At 49.3% G+C, this 18,880-nt stretch overlaps 1 protein-coding gene across 1 annotated transcript in view; it reads left to right on the plus strand.

Moving 5' to 3' along the window:
* The window catches only part of STAG3 (stromal antigen 3), a 263,346-nt gene that overhangs the window by 206,159 nt on the left and 38,307 nt on the right, over positions 1–18,880 (plus strand). The window contains exons 26-27 of the mRNA XM_040415168.1: positions 5,803–5,904; positions 14,012–14,160. Of these exons, the coding sequence (XP_040271102.1) occupies positions 5,803–5,904; positions 14,012–14,160 (251 nt within the window). The remainder of the gene's footprint in view (positions 1–5,802; positions 5,905–14,011; positions 14,161–18,880) is intronic.

Here is an 18,880-nt window from a genome sequence, read left to right on the forward strand (position 1 = left end):
CTCTACAGACTTTTACCTGGTTCTCTTGGAGGTCCTTGTCATAGTTGATGACTTCCAACGGGATGTTTTTTCCAGGGATGTCTGCCTGACAGTTACTTCCTAGCGGAGTTATGGCCTGCCCGACCAGCGGTCGGCACTTCTCGGGTTCATCTACTCCAGGCATTGCTTCTAGAAGGCAGCGTCTTGGTCTTCCGGCAAGTTCACTGAGTTTTACCGGGGGCTTTCCTAGACATCGACTGTTGCTGCTCCAGGCAGCAAGGTCTTGCAGGCGGCAGCGGATTACGCGTCCTCAAAGTCGTTTTTTCTCCATGGGTGTGTGATTTGTTTCCCTCCCCGTGGACTGCTTTAGGACGTCCCACGGTCCTGTGTCCCCCAATGATACGAGTGAGAAAACAAGATTTTTTTTGAACTCGCCTGTAAAATCTCTTTCTCGCGTAGTTCATTGGGGGACACAGCTTCCACCCAGTGTTCTGTTTGCCGCAAATATTGGCGGTTGGTGGACCAGTATGGTCCTCAGTTCTGGTTCAATCCGACTGACGTTTGGTTGTTTACTGTATGTTTTTTTTTCTCCTACTCCTATTGCTTGGGCACAAACTGATATGCTCTTTCCAGGCTGGAGGGGGTATAGCCTGCAGGGGAGGAGTTATCACTTTTCAGCCTAGTGTCGCCTCCTAGTGGCAGCAAGCAGCTATACCCACGGTCCTGTGTCCCCCAATGAACTACGCGAGAAAGAGATTTTACAGGTGAGTTCACAAAAATCTCGTTTTTGATGAATGCTGAAAATAATATAATAAAAACTGCAGCAGAAGTGTTTTTTAGTAAAGGTATGGTCCTATGAAAAATATTCAGCAGTTTTAAAAACAGCCCAGAAAATATGGTGAATAGTGATTGTGGAAGGCTATGTGCAAAGCAGATCGATTAACCACCTCCGGACCGCCGAACGCAGCGACGCGTCCTGGAGGTGGTTGATTGATTCCTCCTGGACGCGCCGGCGCGTCCTCTCGCGAGACGCGAGATTTCCTGTGAACGCGCGCACACAGGCGCGCGCGTTCACAGGAACGGAAGGTAAGCTAGTGGATCTCCAGCCTGCCAGCAACGATTGTTCGCTGGCAGGCTGGAGATGTGATTTTTTTAACCCCTAACAGGTATATTAGACGCTGTTTTGATAACAGCGTCTAATATACCTGCTACCTGGTCCTCTGGTGGTCCCCTTTGTTTGGATCGACCACCAGAGGACACAGATAGCTCAGTAATATGTAGCACCAAGCACCACACTACACTACACCCCCCCCTGTCACTTATTAACCCCTTATTCACCCCAGATCACCCCATATAGACTCCCTGATCACCCCCCTGTCATTGATCACCCCCCTGTAAGGCTGCATTCAGATGTCCGTATGTTTTTTACGGATCCACTGATAGATGGATAGGATCCGCAAAACACATACGGACGTCTGAATGGAGCCTTACAGGGGAGTGATCAATGACGGAGGTGATCACCCCATATAGACACACTGATCACCCCCCTGTCATTGATCACCCCCCGTCATTGATCACCCCCCTGTAAGGCTCCATTCAGACGTCCGTATGATTTTTACGGATCCACTGATAGATGGATCGGATCCGCAAAACACATACGGACGTCTGAATGGAGCCTTACAGGGGAGTGATCAATGACGGAGGTGATCACCCCATATAGACTCCCTGATCACCCCCCTGTCATTGATCACTCCCCTGTAAGGCTCCATTCAGACGTCCGTATGATTTTTACGGATCCACTGATAGATGGATCGGATCCGCAAAACACATACAGACGTCTGAATGGAGCCTTACAGGTGGGTGATCACCCCATATAGACTCCCTGATCACCCCCCTGTCATTGATCACCCCCCTGTAAGGCTGCATTCAGATGTCCGTATGTTTTTTACGGATCCACGGATACATGGATCGGATCCGCAAAACACATACGGACATCTGAATGGAGCCTTATAGGGGGGATCAATGACAGGGGGTGATCACCCCATATAGACTCCCTGGTCACCCCCCTGTCATTGATCACCCCCCTGTAAGGCTGCATTCAGATGTCCGTATGTTTTTTACGGATCCACGGATACATGGATCGGATCCGCAAAACACATACGGACATCTGAATGGAGCCTTATGGGGGGGGGATCAATGACAGGGGGGTGATCACCCCATATAGACTCCCTGGTCACCCCCCTGTGAATGATCACCCCCCTGTCATTGATCACCCCCCTGTAAGGCTGCATTCAGATGTCCGTATGTTTTTTACGGATCCACGGATACATGGATCGGATCCGCAAAACACATACGGACATCTGAATGGAGCCTTATAGGGGGGGGGGGATCAATGACAGGGGGGTGATCACCCCATATAGACTCCCTGGTCACCCCCCTGTCATTGATCACCCCCCTGTAAGGCTCCATTCAGACATTTTTTTTGGCCCAAGTTAGCGGAAATTATTTTTTTTTTTCTTACAAAGTCTCATATTCCACTAACTTGTGTCAAAAAATAAAATCTCACATGAAGTCACCATACCCCTCACGGAATTCAAATCCGTAAAAATTTTTAGACATTTATATTCCAGACTTCTTCTCACACTTTAGGGCCCCTAGAATGCCAGGGCAGTATAAATACCCCACATGTGACCCCATTTCGGAAAGAAGACACCCCAAGGTATTCCGTGAGGGGCATATTGAGTCCATGAAAGATTGAAATTTTTGTCCCAAGTTAGCGGAAAGGGAGACTTTGTGAGGAAAAAAAAAAAAAAAATCAATTTCCGCTAACTTGTGCAAAAAAAAAAAAAATTCTATGAACTCGCCATGCCCCTCATTGAATACCTTGGGGTGTCTTCTTTCCAAAATGGGGTCACATGTGGGGTATTTATACTGCCCTGGCATTTTAGGGGCCCTAAAGCGTGAGAAGAAGTCTGGGATCCAAATGTCTAAAAATGCCCTCATAAAAGGAATTTGGGCCCCTTTGCGCATCTAGGCTGCAAAAAAGTGTCACACATGTGGTATCGCCGTACTCAGGAGAAGTTGGGCAATGTGTTTTGGGGTGTCATTTTACATATACCCATGCTGGGTGAAATAAATATCTTGGTCAAATGCCAACTTTGTATAAAAAAATGGGAAAAGTTGTCTTTTGCCAAGATATTTCTCTCACCCAGCATGGGTATATGTAAAATGACACCCCAAAACACATTCCCCACCTTCTCCTGAGTACGGAGATACCAGATGTGTGACACTTTTTTGCAGCCTAGGTGGGCAAAGGGGCCCACATTCCAAAGAGCACCTTTCGGATTTCACCGGCCATTTTTTACAGATTTTGATTTCAAACTACTTTGCACGCATTTGGGCCCCTAAAATGCCAGGGCAGTATAACTACCCCACAAGTGACCCCATTTTGGAAAGAAGACACCCCAAGGTATTTCGTGATGGGCATAGTGAGTTCATGGAAGTTTTTATTTTTTGTCACAAGTTAGTGGAATATGAGACTTTGTAAGAAAAAAAAAAAAAAAAAAAAAAATCATCATTTTCCGCTAACTTGTGACAAAAAATAAAAAGTTCTATGAACTCACTATGCCCATCAGCGAATACCTTAGGGTGTCTACTTTCTGAAATGGGGTCATTTGTGGGGTGTTTGTACTGTCTGGCCATTGTAGAACCTCAGGAAACATGACAGGTGCTCAGAAAGTCAGAGCTGCTTCAAAAAGCGGAAATTCACATTTTTGTACCATAGTTAGTAAACGCTATAACTTTTACCCAAACCATTTTTTTTTTACCCAAACATTTTTTTTTTTTTATCAAAGACATGTAGAACAATAAATTTAGAGAAAAATGTATATATGGATGTCGTTTTTTTTGCAAAATTTTACAACTGCAAAAAAATCGTTAAATTTCGATTAATAACAAAAAAAGTAAAAATGTCAGCAGCAATGAAATACCACCAAATGGAAGCTCTATTAGTGAGAAGAAAAGGAGGTAAAATTCATTTGGGTTGTAAGTTGCATGACCGAGCAATAAACGGTGAAAGTAGTGTAGTGCAGAAGTGTAAAAAGTGGCCTGGTCATTAAGGGAGTTTAAGCTAAGGGGGCTGAGGTGGTTAAGGAAACGCAAGAGACCTTTGCCAACAAGTACCCGGGAAGAAAACCTCCAGCTAAGCGTTGTATTCAGAGTCTGGTTCGGCAATGGCATCAAACTGGCTCTGTTGCAAACATGAAGAAACCAAGGCCTTCATCAATCAGGACAGCTGAAGTTGTCCATGAAATTCAGCAACCAATTGCAAGTAGTCCCCAAAAATCAACTCTAAGACTGTCTCAGCAAGTTGGTGTATCGGCGAGCGCTGAAATCTATGAACCTGAAACTGTAAGGAGTCTTCCGTCATGGATCAGCAAAAATGCTTCTATTAGGATAATACAACCATCTGCATCCATTCTAAACGGATCCAGTTGTATTATCTCTAAAATAGCCATGATGGATCTGCCACTAAAACCATTGTAAGTCAATGGGCGCCGGATCTTTTTTCTTTTGTCTTGATCAGTATTCTGTGACGCAGCTGTTTTGTGTCTGTCATGGGAACACAATGCATTCTGGTGCACTCCGTTCAGTTCAGGTTTTTCCCCCATTGACAATAAATAGGGACGAAATGGAAGCGTTTTCCTCCAGTTTTGAAATCCTATGATAGATCTCAGTAGCAGAAAGGAAAGCGCAGATGTGAAAGTAGCCTAAAAGCGTAAATTACTGGACTTGGTTGCTGACAGACATTTTGACCCATTGCTATACTTCATGACAGACGAAGCTTGGTTTCAATTATCAGGTCACATAAATTCTGAGAATACGAGGTACTGATCCGCTGAAAATCCCCATCTGACTCGTGAAACACCACTTCACGACCAGAAAATTGGCGTTTGGTGCTCCAGTGTGAGGCACACGAATAGTGGGCTCAATTTTCTTCAATTCAACTGTGAATACCGCAGTTTACCTGGACATCTGTACAACCAACTAACACCAGAATAAAAATGTTCTGCTTTTTCCAACAAGATGAAGCAAAATGCCGCACCTCACAGACCTCACCTGCCCAGGTCCATGAACTGTTTACGGAGGAGCGAATGGTGAGCAAGGGGTTATGGCTGCCACGTTCCCCAGACTTGTCCACATGCAATTTTTATCTGTGGAGAAATTTAAACCAGAAAGTGTCCACTAACAATCCACATCCCCTGGATGAACTCAAGGAGAACATCACAAATACTATCCGCAGTATCAGCCGACATAATCCGACCTGAACGGGGACCACTTTCTGCATCTTTTGTGACTGGTGGATAATAATAAAAAAAAAAATGAACTTGCTCATTTTTCTGCAGAAAGAGATTGTCATGTACTATATGATATCAGATTTTTTTTTTTTTTTTTACATTAATAATGTAATAACCCCTTTAAGCATTCCCCCCCCCCCCCCAAAAAAAAAAGTTTAATTTACATTAGATGCTAATGTGTATGTATGAAATATGTAATCTACATAAAGTACAACACTCCCTCCAAAAAAAACAAAGCTTCATACAATGCAACACCAAACAAAAAAAAAACGGAATTTAAAGAGATAAAAGGAAAAAATTATTCTGGTCCTCAAGGAGTTAAATAAAACCCAGAACCCCTATTACATTCCGCTTTGTGCAGCACTGCAGTGACATTATATATAGCCAGATGCCAGTGACCATCACGGTAGACTTGGTGACACTTGTACCTCGGTGTCTCCTATAGTACTTAATGTTGCTTTTCCAGTATTATATAGATTACGGAGACATCATAAAAGAAACCTTGAGCAGAACCCGAAGAGTGAGCAAAGAGGAAAGCACCAGGACAATACTGCTGTGTCTCACCCAGGTAAGAGGCCTGTCAGCCCCCAAATCCCAGGACCCCTGCAGCAGCCCTACGCCGTGTCCTCATGACAACACTGCCTGTCCTCTAGCCTTTATTTTACCTTGGGCCCCAGAGCTTACTGGCATATTATGCTAATTAGGCAGTCCATGCTATATCACATGACCCCCTGTCATCCCGTCGGCAGCTCTGAAAAAGATCATGTGATGCAGCCTGTGACTGAAGTGTATGTGACCTAATCCGGCACAGTGTGAGGGACGCCATAACATCATCACATCTAGCATGCAGCTCGGTGTTCTGCGGCCCTTCATACACTTTATTATCAAACCAGGATTTCACCAGCTCATTACAATCACTTCTAAAGACAGCCGAAATCAGCCCCTTTCCCTCTTTTATGCATGGAAATGAGAAAAACATCTGCCAACTGCAGGAAGCCATCTGCTGAATAAACCTCAGCAGCTCTGGGGGACCAGATGAGCCTGGAAAATGCTCCTTTATCAGCCAATTCAAAAGCAATACCAAGCGAGCGTACAGCAGGGAGATTCATGGTAAAAATTAGTCACACTCATCGGCATTCTCCCCAGAGGTTAGGGTTCAACTCACTGCAATCACAGCAACACATTATTCTATTATCCTGATTTAAATGAAATCCGAGGTCCCACTACCGAGGAGAAAACATGTTGTCTCAATCCTGATGTGAGAGAACATCCAAGACCTCGGGTAGTAAAGACGCCTTTACCTTATTATATTAAGATTATCGAAGGGGCACTGCCATCAGACCCACACAATTACTAGCGGGAGGAATAATTGCTGAGGCTGGCGAAGGAATGCCCTAGTAGGCACAGTATACTTGCACATACACTTGTATACTGGTATTTTGTTAATTAAGCTAAAGCAACTTAATCCCTGTGGAAATGAGAAGTTCTACAACTTTCCAGTGTATTGTGTGTAGACCACACAGGGCTCTGGGAGCTGATCAGCCTGGACTCCAGACTGATGATACATTGCAGCAAACCTGCAGAGAGATTTATGCAGCTGCTGCTTATGTGTTCAGCTCACAGAGCATTGTTCAGACTGGATACAGTTGCACTAGGTCAGGACAGGGTGTTTAGGCTCTGGGTTTAATCATCCGGTGACTGCAAGCAGAGATCTTGACAGCGGAGAAGAATCGAAGCACAATGTATATTAGAAAGTTGCAGATCTTTCTCGTGAATGGCATTGGGAGACACAGCACCATGGGTATATGCGCAGCTGCCACTAGGAGGCTGACACTAGAAAGAAAAAGTGTTGGCTCCACCAAGATGGGCTATACCCTCTCCTCCACTAACCAGTTTTAGTCTAGTGTCTGTAGGAGGCAGACATGACCTGCTCTCTTTTTTTTGCAGGTCTGGCTGTTTTTTTTTTTTTGTTTTTTTTTCTTCTCTTCTGCAGGTCTCTGCCTGCTGCAGGATGGGGTTCCATCGTGGGTATCCACTTTAGTTGCACCCCCTGCGGGCGCGTACACTGAGTACCTTGCCAGTCACCCTTTACTGCATCCGCAGTGGCATGCCGGCAATCCCACATCTGTGACGAGTTTGCCGAAGGGGTGACCCTGAAGACGCCGGACGGTGAGTAGCTCCCCACCTGGGGTTTAAGCTTAGTTCCCCTCCTTCGGTCTGGGGGTGGGAGTCCGGGCCCGCATCTTCCCTGCTCTGTCCTCTGGCCCCTGGTGCTCTGTTTGCCCTGGTTTTTCCCTCTCTGAGCGTCGCTTCTCCCCGGGAGCCCCCCTCACCTGTTTTTTCGTTCCAGAGGGCCCCCGTTTTCCCGCGGTTCCTCCCCGCCGACGGAGTTCCTTTCCCGGCCGCGCAATTAATCGAGGTCCCTGCTTTTTCTTCGCCTAGGCAGCAACCTCCGCCACTCGCTTCCCGGGCGTTTTCCTTGGCATCTCCCGGCTTTTGGAAGGGTCTCCTTCCCCTCCTATCCTGGGCTTTTGCTGTGGGTGGAGTTTTTTCCTAGTTTTTGATGGCTTTTATTCTGGGCCTCCATCTTGTCAGCACTCCTGAGGGACGCTCTCCAGATCTCCCTGCAGCCTTCCTGGCACTCTCCTGCGACTACTGCAGCACATCTTTGGGGACACAGCACCTGGGGTCCGGTAGAACAGCCTCTGGCTGGCTGCTTTTTCTCTTTTTTTTTTGAGGCTCCCAATCAGTCCTCTTCCAGAGAAGACTCCCAGCCCCCCCTAGGGGTCGCCGCGTTTTAAACGTGCGCCAGTTGTAATAAAAAGTTGGCATGCGGTCAACCGGAGCCTGTTTGTGCGCAGTGCCTTGCCCCCAGACCCTCTCAGGACGCCCTGACCACCCATTCTGGGTCAGTCCCTCCTGAATGGGCTGCCTCCCTGTCCCAAGCCATAGGGAACCTTGTCCGACTCTCCCAATCCATGGTTGAGTCGCTGGACCGCTTTCCTGCCCAAATTGCAGCCGCCTCGGTACCTCCCAAGGAGTCCTCAGCGGAATACTCCCGTTCAGACACCAGGTCCCGCAAACTACCTCAGGTTGTCACAACCGCTCATCCTCGGGTCACTCCCATGACTTGTCTGAGGCTGGCAACGAATGCTCCCATGCCGCACCTTCCGCCGCCTCGGGGGACACCTTTGACTCTGATTCCGGATCGGAGCAGAGCACAGCCCTGTCTGCAGCCAGGCAGGATCTCATCAGGGCAGTTAGGGATGCTCTCCACGTGCAGGAAGACACTTTGGCTCAGAAATCCGTATCTTTCCGCCATTCCAGGCACCCCGCTTTGGTTTTCCCTAAGCATGTGGATCTGGACGCACTCCTGGCCAAGGAGTGGCATAATCCGGATAGGCGTCTTCAGCCTGCCAAGAGCTCGGACATCTTCTTTCCTTTTTCCGAGGAGTCCATTACTATGTGGTCTGTCCGTCCTTGAGTAGACCCACAAGTGCCCTGACTAGCTAAGTCTACCACCCTTCCTTTGGCCGACACGGCCTCCTTGTCTGATCCATTGGACAAGAAGATAGACTCATTGTCCAAGTCTGCATTTGTCACAGCGGGTTCCGCTATTCGTCCCGCCTTTGCTGCGTCATGGGTGGCTAAGGCCTGCGTGGTATGGGCCAAACAGCTTGTTCGGTCCTTACCCCCGGATTCTACTCTGTGGGAGCGCCATCTCCTTGCTTCTCATCTTCTCCAGGCATCCCGATACCTTTGTGATGCTTCCCTGGAATCGGCACTCCACTTCAGCAGAGAGGCTGCCAACTCTGTGGCCATCCGCCCACTGTTTGTCTTCGTGCCTGGGCAGCGGATGCCACCTCCAAAAAGGCGCTCATATCTCTCCCTTTCCTGGGTGGTAGGCTTTTCGGGGTACGCTTGGAGGAGCTCTCTGAGGCCACGGGTGGGAAAAGTTCTCTCCTGCCCCAGAACCATCCCCGCCGCCGTCCTGTGTCTGCATTGCGATCTCAGCGCTTTTGTTCCTTTCAGGATTCCTCTTCCCGTCAGGACAAAAAGACTGTTTGGCCTTCCTTCAAGGCCAAGCCCTCCTGGCACACCCGGCCTAAGCCTTCCAAACCCCAGTCTGCAAAGCAGTTATCTGCATGATGGGTTTCCTCCGCTCGAGTTGCCCCCTCGAGTGGGGGGTTGTTTGCTCTGGGTTCTGCAGGTTGTGTCCTCCGGATACAAGATGGAATTCTCCGCCCTTCCCATGGGTCAGTTCTTTCACTCATCACCGCCCAGGTCCCCCTCCCGGGCGGCCGCTTTTTTTCAGGCCATTCATTCACTTCATGCTCATGGAGTGATTATTCCCGTCCCGACCATGGAATGTTTTCAGGGGTTTTACTCGAACCTCTTCACCGTTCTAAAGAAGGGCAGTTCCCTTTGCCCCATTTTGGATCTGAAGGCGCTCAATTACTTCGTCCCTGTCCGCCACAATCGCATGGAGTCCCTCAGGTCGGTGATTGCTTCCCTCGAGGTGGGCGAGTTTCTGTCGTCCATCGACATCCGAGACGCCTACCTGCATGTCCCCATAGCTCAGTCTCATCAGAGGCACCTTTGCTTCGCGGTAGATTCTCTGTATTTTCAATTCGTGGTGTTGCCCTTTGGCCTGGCGCCCGCCCCAAGGGTTTTTACCAAGGTGTTGGCTCGCCTTGTCGCACTTCTCCATGCCAGGGGAGTTGCCATAATACTCTACCTGGACGATCTTCTGGTGAAGGCTCCGTCCCGGGAGAACAACCTGTCCAGCCTCCACATCACCCGTCCATGCTGTCCCAGTTCGGCTGGCTGGTGAATCACTCAAAGTCCTCCCTTGTTCCCAGCTAGAGGATGGAATTCCTAGGCATGTTCTTCGACACTCTCCTTGGCCGAGTGTTCCTTCCTCAGGACACGGTAGTGGCTCTCCAGTCAGGGGTGGCTCGCCTTCGCGAGCCGTCTCCTCTGTCCATCTGGGTGTACATGCGCTTTCTGGGCCGGATGGTTGCCGCCGTTGAGGCAATTCCTTACGCCCAATTCCACACCCGGTCCCTTCAGCTCTCTACCCTTACCCGGTGGAACAAGTCTCCGTCCACCGGTACTTGCGCTGGTGGCTGAACCCGCTAACCATCTCCTTCGGCAGATCCTTCCTTCCCCTCCGTTGGCAGGTGATCTCCACAGATGCCAGCCTGGCAGGTTGGGGGGCAGTCTTCGGGTCTCTGACTGTCCAGTGTCAGTGGTCGATACGGGAGAGCTCCCTACAGAGCAATATTCTAGAGCTCGGACATTTACCTAGCCCTGTCCTGTTCGACTCACCTTCGCCACCGTCATCCTATCTGGATTCAGATGGACAACTCCACTGTGGTGGCTTGAACCACCAAGGGGGCACCAGAAGCGCGCCAGTCCTGAAGGAAGCCTCTCGCATCCTGCAGTTGTCAGAGGGATACGTTCCCGCTCTCTCCGCGGTCTACATCCCCGGGGTCAACAATTGGGCAGCCGACTTCCTTAGTCGCCAGCGCCTCGACCCGGGCAAGTGGTCTATCCATCCAGACGGGTTTCAACCGCTCTGCCAGCGTTGGGGAATCCCAGACGTGGATCTTTTCGCCTCCCGTCCGAATCACAAGCCTCCCGCTTTACGTCGCCAGGTCTCGGGATTCTCAGGCTCTGGCGGTAGACGCCTTGGTGCTCCCGTGGCCCAATTCAATCTCCTGTATCTCTTCCCTCCCTTCTTCCTCAGGTACTCAAACGCCTCAAAATAGATCGGGGTCCGGCAATATTTGTGGCTCCGGACTGGCCCCGCAGGGCGTGGTACGCAAACCTAGTCCTCCTGCTCGCTGACACCCCATGGCGGTTACCTCTGCGTCCCAACCTCCTTTCTCAAGGTCCGCTATTCCACCCGAGTTTACCTTGGCTTCATTTAACGGCGTGACTGTTGAGACCGTGGTCCTGAGGTTCAGTCATCAGACTATGCTTCATGCACGCAAACCCCAGTTGGCCAGGATTTACCATTGTACCTGGAAGGCCTATTTTGCTTGGTGTGAATCTGGCGAGGTTCACCCTCTTCTTTTATATGTCCCTAGGATTCTTGCCTTTCTTCAGGCCGGCCTTGAGAAGGGTCTCCGCCTGGCCTCCCTCAAAGGTCAGGTCTTGGCCTTGTCTGTCCTTTTCAAAGACCCTTGGCTTCTCGTTTCCAGGTTAAGACTTTTCTTCAGGGGGTGGCTCATCGCGTCCCTCCCTTCCATTCTCTGGTGGAACCCTGGGATTTGAATGTGGTCCTAGATGCCCTTCAGTCCTCTCCCTTCGAGCCCTAAAGGAGGTCTCCCTTTCTTATGTCTCCTTTTAAAGTTGCGTTTTTAGTTGCAATTACTTCCATTCGCAGAGTCTCCGAGCTGGCGGCGCTCTCATGTCGGTCCCCCTTTTTGGTTTTTCACCAGGACAAGGTTGTCCTGCGCCCAATTCCCTCCTTTGTTCCCAAGGTGGTTTCTTCCTTCTACATTAATGAGGAGATTGTCCTACCTTCGTTTTGTCCCAACCCCTCTCAACCCGAGAGCAGTCTCTCCACCGTCTGGATGTGGTTCGGGCGCTTTGGCTGTATCTCCAGTTAACGGAGTCCTTCCGTCGATTTGACTCTTTGTTGTCCCTGAGGGCTCACGTAAGGGTTTACAAGCCTCCAAAGCTACCATCTCCCGCTGGATTAGGTCGGCTGTCAAGGAAGCCTATGTGGCGAAGGGTCGTGAGCCCCCCCTTCCGGTTGACCGCTCACTCCACTAGGGCGGTCGGGCCATCATGGGCGGTCCGGCATCTAGCCTCTGCTTCCCAGATCTGCAAGGCCGCCACCTGGGCCTCAATTCACACCTCCAGATTCTACCATATTCATTCCTTGGCCTCTGCTGATGCCAGTTTGGGTCGCAAGGTTCTGCAAGCGGCTGTGCGCTAGGTTCTTCGCATGGCTGTTTCTTCCCACCCTCGGGGACTGCTTTGGGACGTTCCGTGGTGCTGTGTCCCCCAATGCCATTCATGAGAAAACTGGATTTTTGTACTTACCGTAAAATCCTTTTCTTTTTGAATGCATTGGGGGACACAGATCCCACCCTTGTTGTTTTTTTCTTCGTTCAGGTTTTCCGGATTTCCCGGGACCCTTTCATAATGGTCCTCTTTCTGGTTTATGACATGTTGGCTTCCCCGTTTGTCTGGTTTTTTGATGCTCCTACTGCTTTCGGAGCTACTGGTTAGTTTAGTGTCTGAGCAGAGGGTATAGCCCATCTGGGTGGAGCCAACACTTTTTATTTCTAGTGTCAACCTCCTAGTGGCACCTGGGAATATACCCATGGTGCTGTGTCCCCCAATACATACAATGAGAAAAGTATTGTACAGTAAGTACAAAAATCCAGTTTTTCATAATACAATGATGAAAGGGATTATCCGGTAAATTGTACTGATGACCTATCTTCTGGATAGGTCATCAATGTCAGATCGGCCGGGGTCTGACACCTAGGACCCTCGCCGATCAGCTGTTAGAAGTGGCTTGGCGCTCCGGGCCTCTTCCTAGGCCATGTGACGTCACCATACATCAGTCACATTGCCTAGTTGCAGATCAGCCCTATTGAAGTGAACGGGGCAGAGCTGCAATACCAAGCTCAGCCACTATACGCTGTCATTTGCCAGGAGGCGGCTGCACTCCCCAGAGCTCCAATGAGTACGGCAGTTCCCTGGAACAGCTTATCTGCGGGGGTGCTGGTACTCAGACCCCCACCGATCTGATAATGATGACCTATTCTGAGAATATATTGTTCATAGGTTGGCACTGCGGTATCAAAAAGATGTGGTGCTCTTGTCTAGGAGAGGTGCTCCGCAGATATATGAAGAATAAACCGGCACTCACTGATCGATGCTATAGTGTATTCTTTGTCACATATTGTAACGCGTTTCGGCTCAAGAAGCCTTCTTCAGACATCTATTCTGGAAAATAGGCATAAAGCCAGTAACCCTCTTAATAATGATTGAAAGTGTGCCCAAAAAGTGGGATGTAAAGAGAATACAGCTTGTCGCATATAGATATGTTGAAGTGATACACTCCAAAACGAAGTCCGCTCTAGGCCTTGAGAACTCTATTAAGGCTGAATAGAAAAAAAACACCCTTTCCATTGTTCTATTAGAACATTTGGACAGCATAGTGGGGGCCCCCTCGCTCAAGAACACACACACACTATATCCGTATATCCGCCAGAGTGGAGAGCCGCTAACAAATAGCAGGCCTGGTGGACCGGACCAATAGAGTAATGGTTACATTAACCTCTTTCCGACATCCTTATTATATATACGGAGGATATCGGCTCTTTAAAGATGGCACCTGCATAGAAGCTGTGCTGGCGCCATAGCCGCTGGGTGCCTGTTTTACACCCAGTGAGACAACTCCAGTCATGAACTTTTAGACCCTCAGATGCCATGGTCAATTACAACATCTCCTGTTACTGAACAGCCTCCCCTCAATCAGACTGCTGGAGCCGTTCAGTTCCTATGGCAAGCTGGGGCCTTCTGAAGGCTCTGAGGCCTGTCATAGTAAACTTCTTGGCCCTGCTGCTCAGGCTTTTTATATGTGATTACATTGTGTGTAGTTTCTTATCTACAGTGTGAATGTGAAGCATCTTCCCTCTCCACAGGCGTACACAGGCCTCAGCTTAGAGGATGACTCTCCTGACCGTCGCTTTTCACAACCTTTCCTTGAAATCCGGGATCTTGCAAGACGCTTCTCCCTTCTTCTAGGGCCGGACCAGATTAGAAATCGTCAGGACGTTGTCCTCCTGCACAAGTCAGTGTCCCTCTCCTTCCTGCTGGGTCAGACAGGTTTATACATGGTTCTGCCCTTCATAATGAGAACTGCACAATTCCAGATGGACACGTGCAATTCATCATATTTGACAGCTGCCCAGATTGTTTTCTGCTTTCCCGATGGTTAGGCTACATGCACATGACTGTATTTTGTGGTCTACCAGTTCGCAAAATACAGACGCCTCATTTTCCTAATTAAAAAACTGCATATTCTTGTCCATAAAACGGAATAGGATCTGTTGTATTATTTGCGGAACAGACACACAGATATGGACAGCACACAGATAACATGATTTTGCTGTCCACATTTTTTGCACACCCAATGGGACCGTGTGTGATCCTCAGACACAGACCCAAATAACTGTCGTATGCATGAGGCCTTGATCTGGATCTCCAGCCACTAAGGTTGGGAATTTTGCAGTCTCATACTTTAGGGTTTATACATGCATACAACTTTTCGGTGGGGTATTTTTAACCATTTCATTGCCTATTTCCTGCTTTGTATTAATTTCATAATTGTCAATAAGTAATAATTGAGTTCAGATGAATAAAATCAAGCTCACAGCCGAACATTGGTAGTAGTATTGGCTGTGCTGAAGAGCTCATTGTCTTTAAATGGAAACTGTCGGCAGTTTTGACCTTGCTAAACTTCTAACAACACTAGGTAGGGGCTAGAGAGAGCAGGGAAAACTTACCTTCTTGGAGCTTTTTTCTCAAAGTGTGAATATGAACTTTTATTCTACCAGGTTCTGTTCCTGCAGGTGCACAGGAGCCAGAGCTTCTCTGTGTATCCTGTGCATTGAGCAGATTCACAGCCCCTTCTCTCTTCTCTGCGTGACCACATTAAAGGGTTATTCCCATATCCGACAATGCCCCCATTGTCTGATAGACGTGGGTCACACAAAGCCTAACAGGAGACCGGTGGTGTCGGGTCTGGCCACCACCAAGCCTTCCTATTGGCCTGCCGAAAATTTTCCCATTTCCCATAGAAATAAATAGGAGCACACCACCCTTGTGCAGCCACCACCGCTCCCATTCAATTCTATGGGGCAGACGGAAATAGCCATGCCAGTGCGCGGCTATTTTTGGCAGCCCCATAGAAATGAATGGAGAGCAGTGCACACTCTGGGATTTTGCCGGCTCCATTTACGAAATAGGTACCGCTCGACTATTTTTGGAATCCCCATAGAAATTAAAGGGGGTGCATCGCACTTGCGCAGCCACCGCTCCCATTCATTTTTATGGGCTGACGGAAATAGCTGAGCCAGCGCTGGCCTATTTTTGGCGGACCCATAGAATTGACTGGAGGGCAGCTGCGCATGCGCAGTGTGCCCTCCCGAGACTTTGCCGTCTCTGTTTACAAGATAGGTCCCACAATGGTGTCTGACATGACTCAACCCCTTTAAACCAGGAGACCACTACAGCTGTCAGAGTTAAGGGGCTGAGAAGCAGCTCAGTGCACTTCACAGTGTAACCCCGCCTCCAGTGCAAATCAGACATAATAATGTATATGACATATGAATAGGTATGACACCGCGCTCTCCCCAGCCTCCGCCAGCCCACTATCACACATTGAAGGTGTCACCGACACACTTGCCAATAGATAACACAGGCTTAAGGTGATTACCTGTTCCTTGGCGCTTCCTCTGTGTCTATTCCTTCTTACGTGTGAACAAACGTGATGCTGGATGTCAGGCTAAGATAACTAGATTGCGGCACAGGCCCCGGCCGCTGGCGTGATACCGAGTGTATAATTCGTACCTCGCGCAGATAGTGACGTCACTATACAGACTATGGTGAGTAGTTCCTTTTCCTGACGAAGGACAGCGTACTGTCCGAAACGCGTAGATAGGAATTTTGGTACCCACTACTCACCGTAGTCTGTATAGTGACGTCACTGTCTGCGCGAGGTACGAATTATACACTCGGTGTTTCACGCGCTCAGATACCATGGTCAGGATTGACCACTGCATCTGAGGGGGTAGCTGCGGGTGTCTGTTATAAGAAACAACCTGCAACAAAACACTGAGGCTAATTAGCTATAAAAAAAATTAAATTTTATTGAAACATTAAAAAACATCCAAAAAAGAGATGGGACAAGAAGGAATCCCTCCTCCCTCTCAACCAGCCGGCCCTCCCAGATCCTTAGGTAAGCCCTGAAGAACCGTGTCACAGTGTGAGCACAGGGGGAGGGGGAGTTTGCAGGAGAGCCGTTGTACTTATCTGAGTCCTGCAGTCTTCACCCTCTGTTCCGGACCAGCAGGGGGTTCACCTCTTCAGTCATCTGGCACAAGGAGTGGCAGTGCACTGGATAGAGGGCAGGACTAGGTGACCCCGGATCTGGTAGGCCACCGGAGCTGCAGGTTGAGCCCAGTTCCACTTATCTTCTGGGGGGAAGGGGAGGTAGCCGGGAACGGTCATTCGACCACGGGGCTCGCTCCACTGAGAGACCAGGGACGCACCATGCGACCCTGCGTCCTCTGTTTAGAAAAAAACAAAAACAGGAGAAGACAAAACTACAGGGACAACCCTGCAGGAGCAGGAGTGTCACCTCCTTATCCGACACTAAGCTAAAACTGGGGTCCTCCTGTTGGAGCATGGGGGTATAGCCAGTGGAGGAGGAGCTGTTTTTTATTATTTGCATAGTGTCTCCTCCTAGTAATGGCCTAAGCTATACCCATGGTCTGTGTCCCCCAATGGAAAAGACGAGAAAAAGATTTTACAGGTAAGTTTCACAAAAAATCTCCTTTTTAAGTAACCTAAATGGATATGCTGCCAGGAGAGGGATCAGCAATCTGCAGCACTCCAACTGCTGTGAAACTACAACTCCCAGCATGCAAACGTACTTGGATGTTCTTGTAACCCCCATAGAAGTGAAAGGATTCTGGGAGTTGTAGTTTCAGAACAGCTGGAGGTTGCTGCACCCTGCACTAGGATATGCCACCAATGTCAGAACGGGGGCCTTTAAAGTGAAGGAGAGCGCGCACCGCACATAAGCAGCCATCAGAGCTCCAGAAATAGACAAGCCCTGGCGCTCACTCGGCTATTTTTGGAATTCCCATAGAAATGAATAGAGAGCATGCGCTGTGCGCTCTCGTTCACTTTAGCGGAGCCGCACCTATCTGACCTCTTACGTCTGAGGTGACACCAATATTTTAACTAACCCACCGAATCTTCTCAACTAGTCTGTAGGACACACAGATATCACATACAGATGTGTCCACCTCTCCGTACAGCCTGTAGATCAGTAGGTTACTCTGCAGTGATGTCAGTCCCCAGCCTATTCATATTCAATATCTTAGATAGTGGAATCTACTTATTACCCAGCGTAGGACCATCGTTGGATTTCCAGGCCATCACCACCACCTTACCTGCACAGAAGAGACAGACCTGTGGGAAATCTCATGAGAACCTTGTATAATATCATTCATCTTTCTGTAATCAGTTTTGGAAACTTCAAAGTGGTCACTTCTGACCAGAAAGGGAATACTTTAGAGCAGTGATGCCCAACCTATCGCCCGCGGGCCAAATGCGGCCCGCAAAGCCGTGTCATGCGGCCCGCGCAGTAACAGGACTTTATCAGCGCAGTAGCGCAGGGCGCGCTGCGAACGACACAGGCAGCAAAGCGATGCTGCCATGCCTGCAATCTCCTCGCCCAGCGCCGCCTCCTAGCTAATTTATTCACTGCACTTGCCTCTGTATAATTGAAGAGAAGCGCCGTAATCTCGCACCGGCGCACTGGCAGAGGCATCGAAGTGCGCATGCACCGTCTTCCTGGCCTCTGCCAGTGCGCATGTTCGAGATTACGGCGCTTCTCTTCAATTATACAGAGGCAAGTGCAGTGAATAAATTAGCTAGGAAGCGGCTCTGGGTGGGGAGGAAATTTGTGGATGACACTGAGGAAGGGGGATCTGTGGACGACACTGAGTGGGATCTAGGGAGGGGTGTTGGGTGGGAGGTCCTGGAGGGGTGTTTGGATGGGAGCTCTGGAAGGGGTGGGAGGTCCGATAGGTATGTGGGGGTGGGAGATCCGGGAGGGGGGGCCCCATACATTTTTTTGCTATGGGGCCCAGTCATTTCTAGCCATGCCCCTGATTGGTAAGATTGGGCGGGCACTGGAGCGATAGAGCGCCCTGCTGTAGGAGAAGCCGGCGGGAGATGAAAGGAGGAGGGGCCAGCTCCTGGTGGTGTCGGGCACACGGCACAAGCATGGCTGTGGAGGATCTGACTGAAGCCTAAAGACCAGACATCAAGGTAGACCTGCAGAAGAAGGTGACAGCGCAGTATGTGATGTATGCATGTGTGTAATGTATGTAGTAGGGATCGACCGACTATCGGTTTTACCGATATTATCGGTTTTACCGATATTATCGGCCGATATTCAGGATTTTGACAGTTATCGGTATCGGCATCTATTTTGCCGATATACCGATAACGTATTGGGAACACAGAACGCGCTGCTCTCAGCGCTCTCTGTGTTCCCTCAGCAGCACAGGGGAGAAGGAAGCAGTTTTTCCCTCCCCCTGTGCTGCTGCTGCCGCCAGTTAGAGGAGAGGGGACAAAAGAACTGTGGCCACCGCTCCACCAATGAAGATAAGTCTTTCATTAATTCATATACAGGAGGCGGGAGCTGGCTGCAGAATCACATAGCCGGTCCCGACCTCTATGAGCGGTAGCTGCGATCTGCGCTAGTTGACCCC

Source organism: Bufo bufo, chromosome 1 (genome assembly GCF_905171765.1).
Source record: "Bufo bufo chromosome 1, aBufBuf1.1, whole genome shotgun sequence".
Taxonomy (NCBI): Eukaryota; Metazoa; Chordata; class Amphibia; order Anura; family Bufonidae; genus Bufo; species Bufo bufo.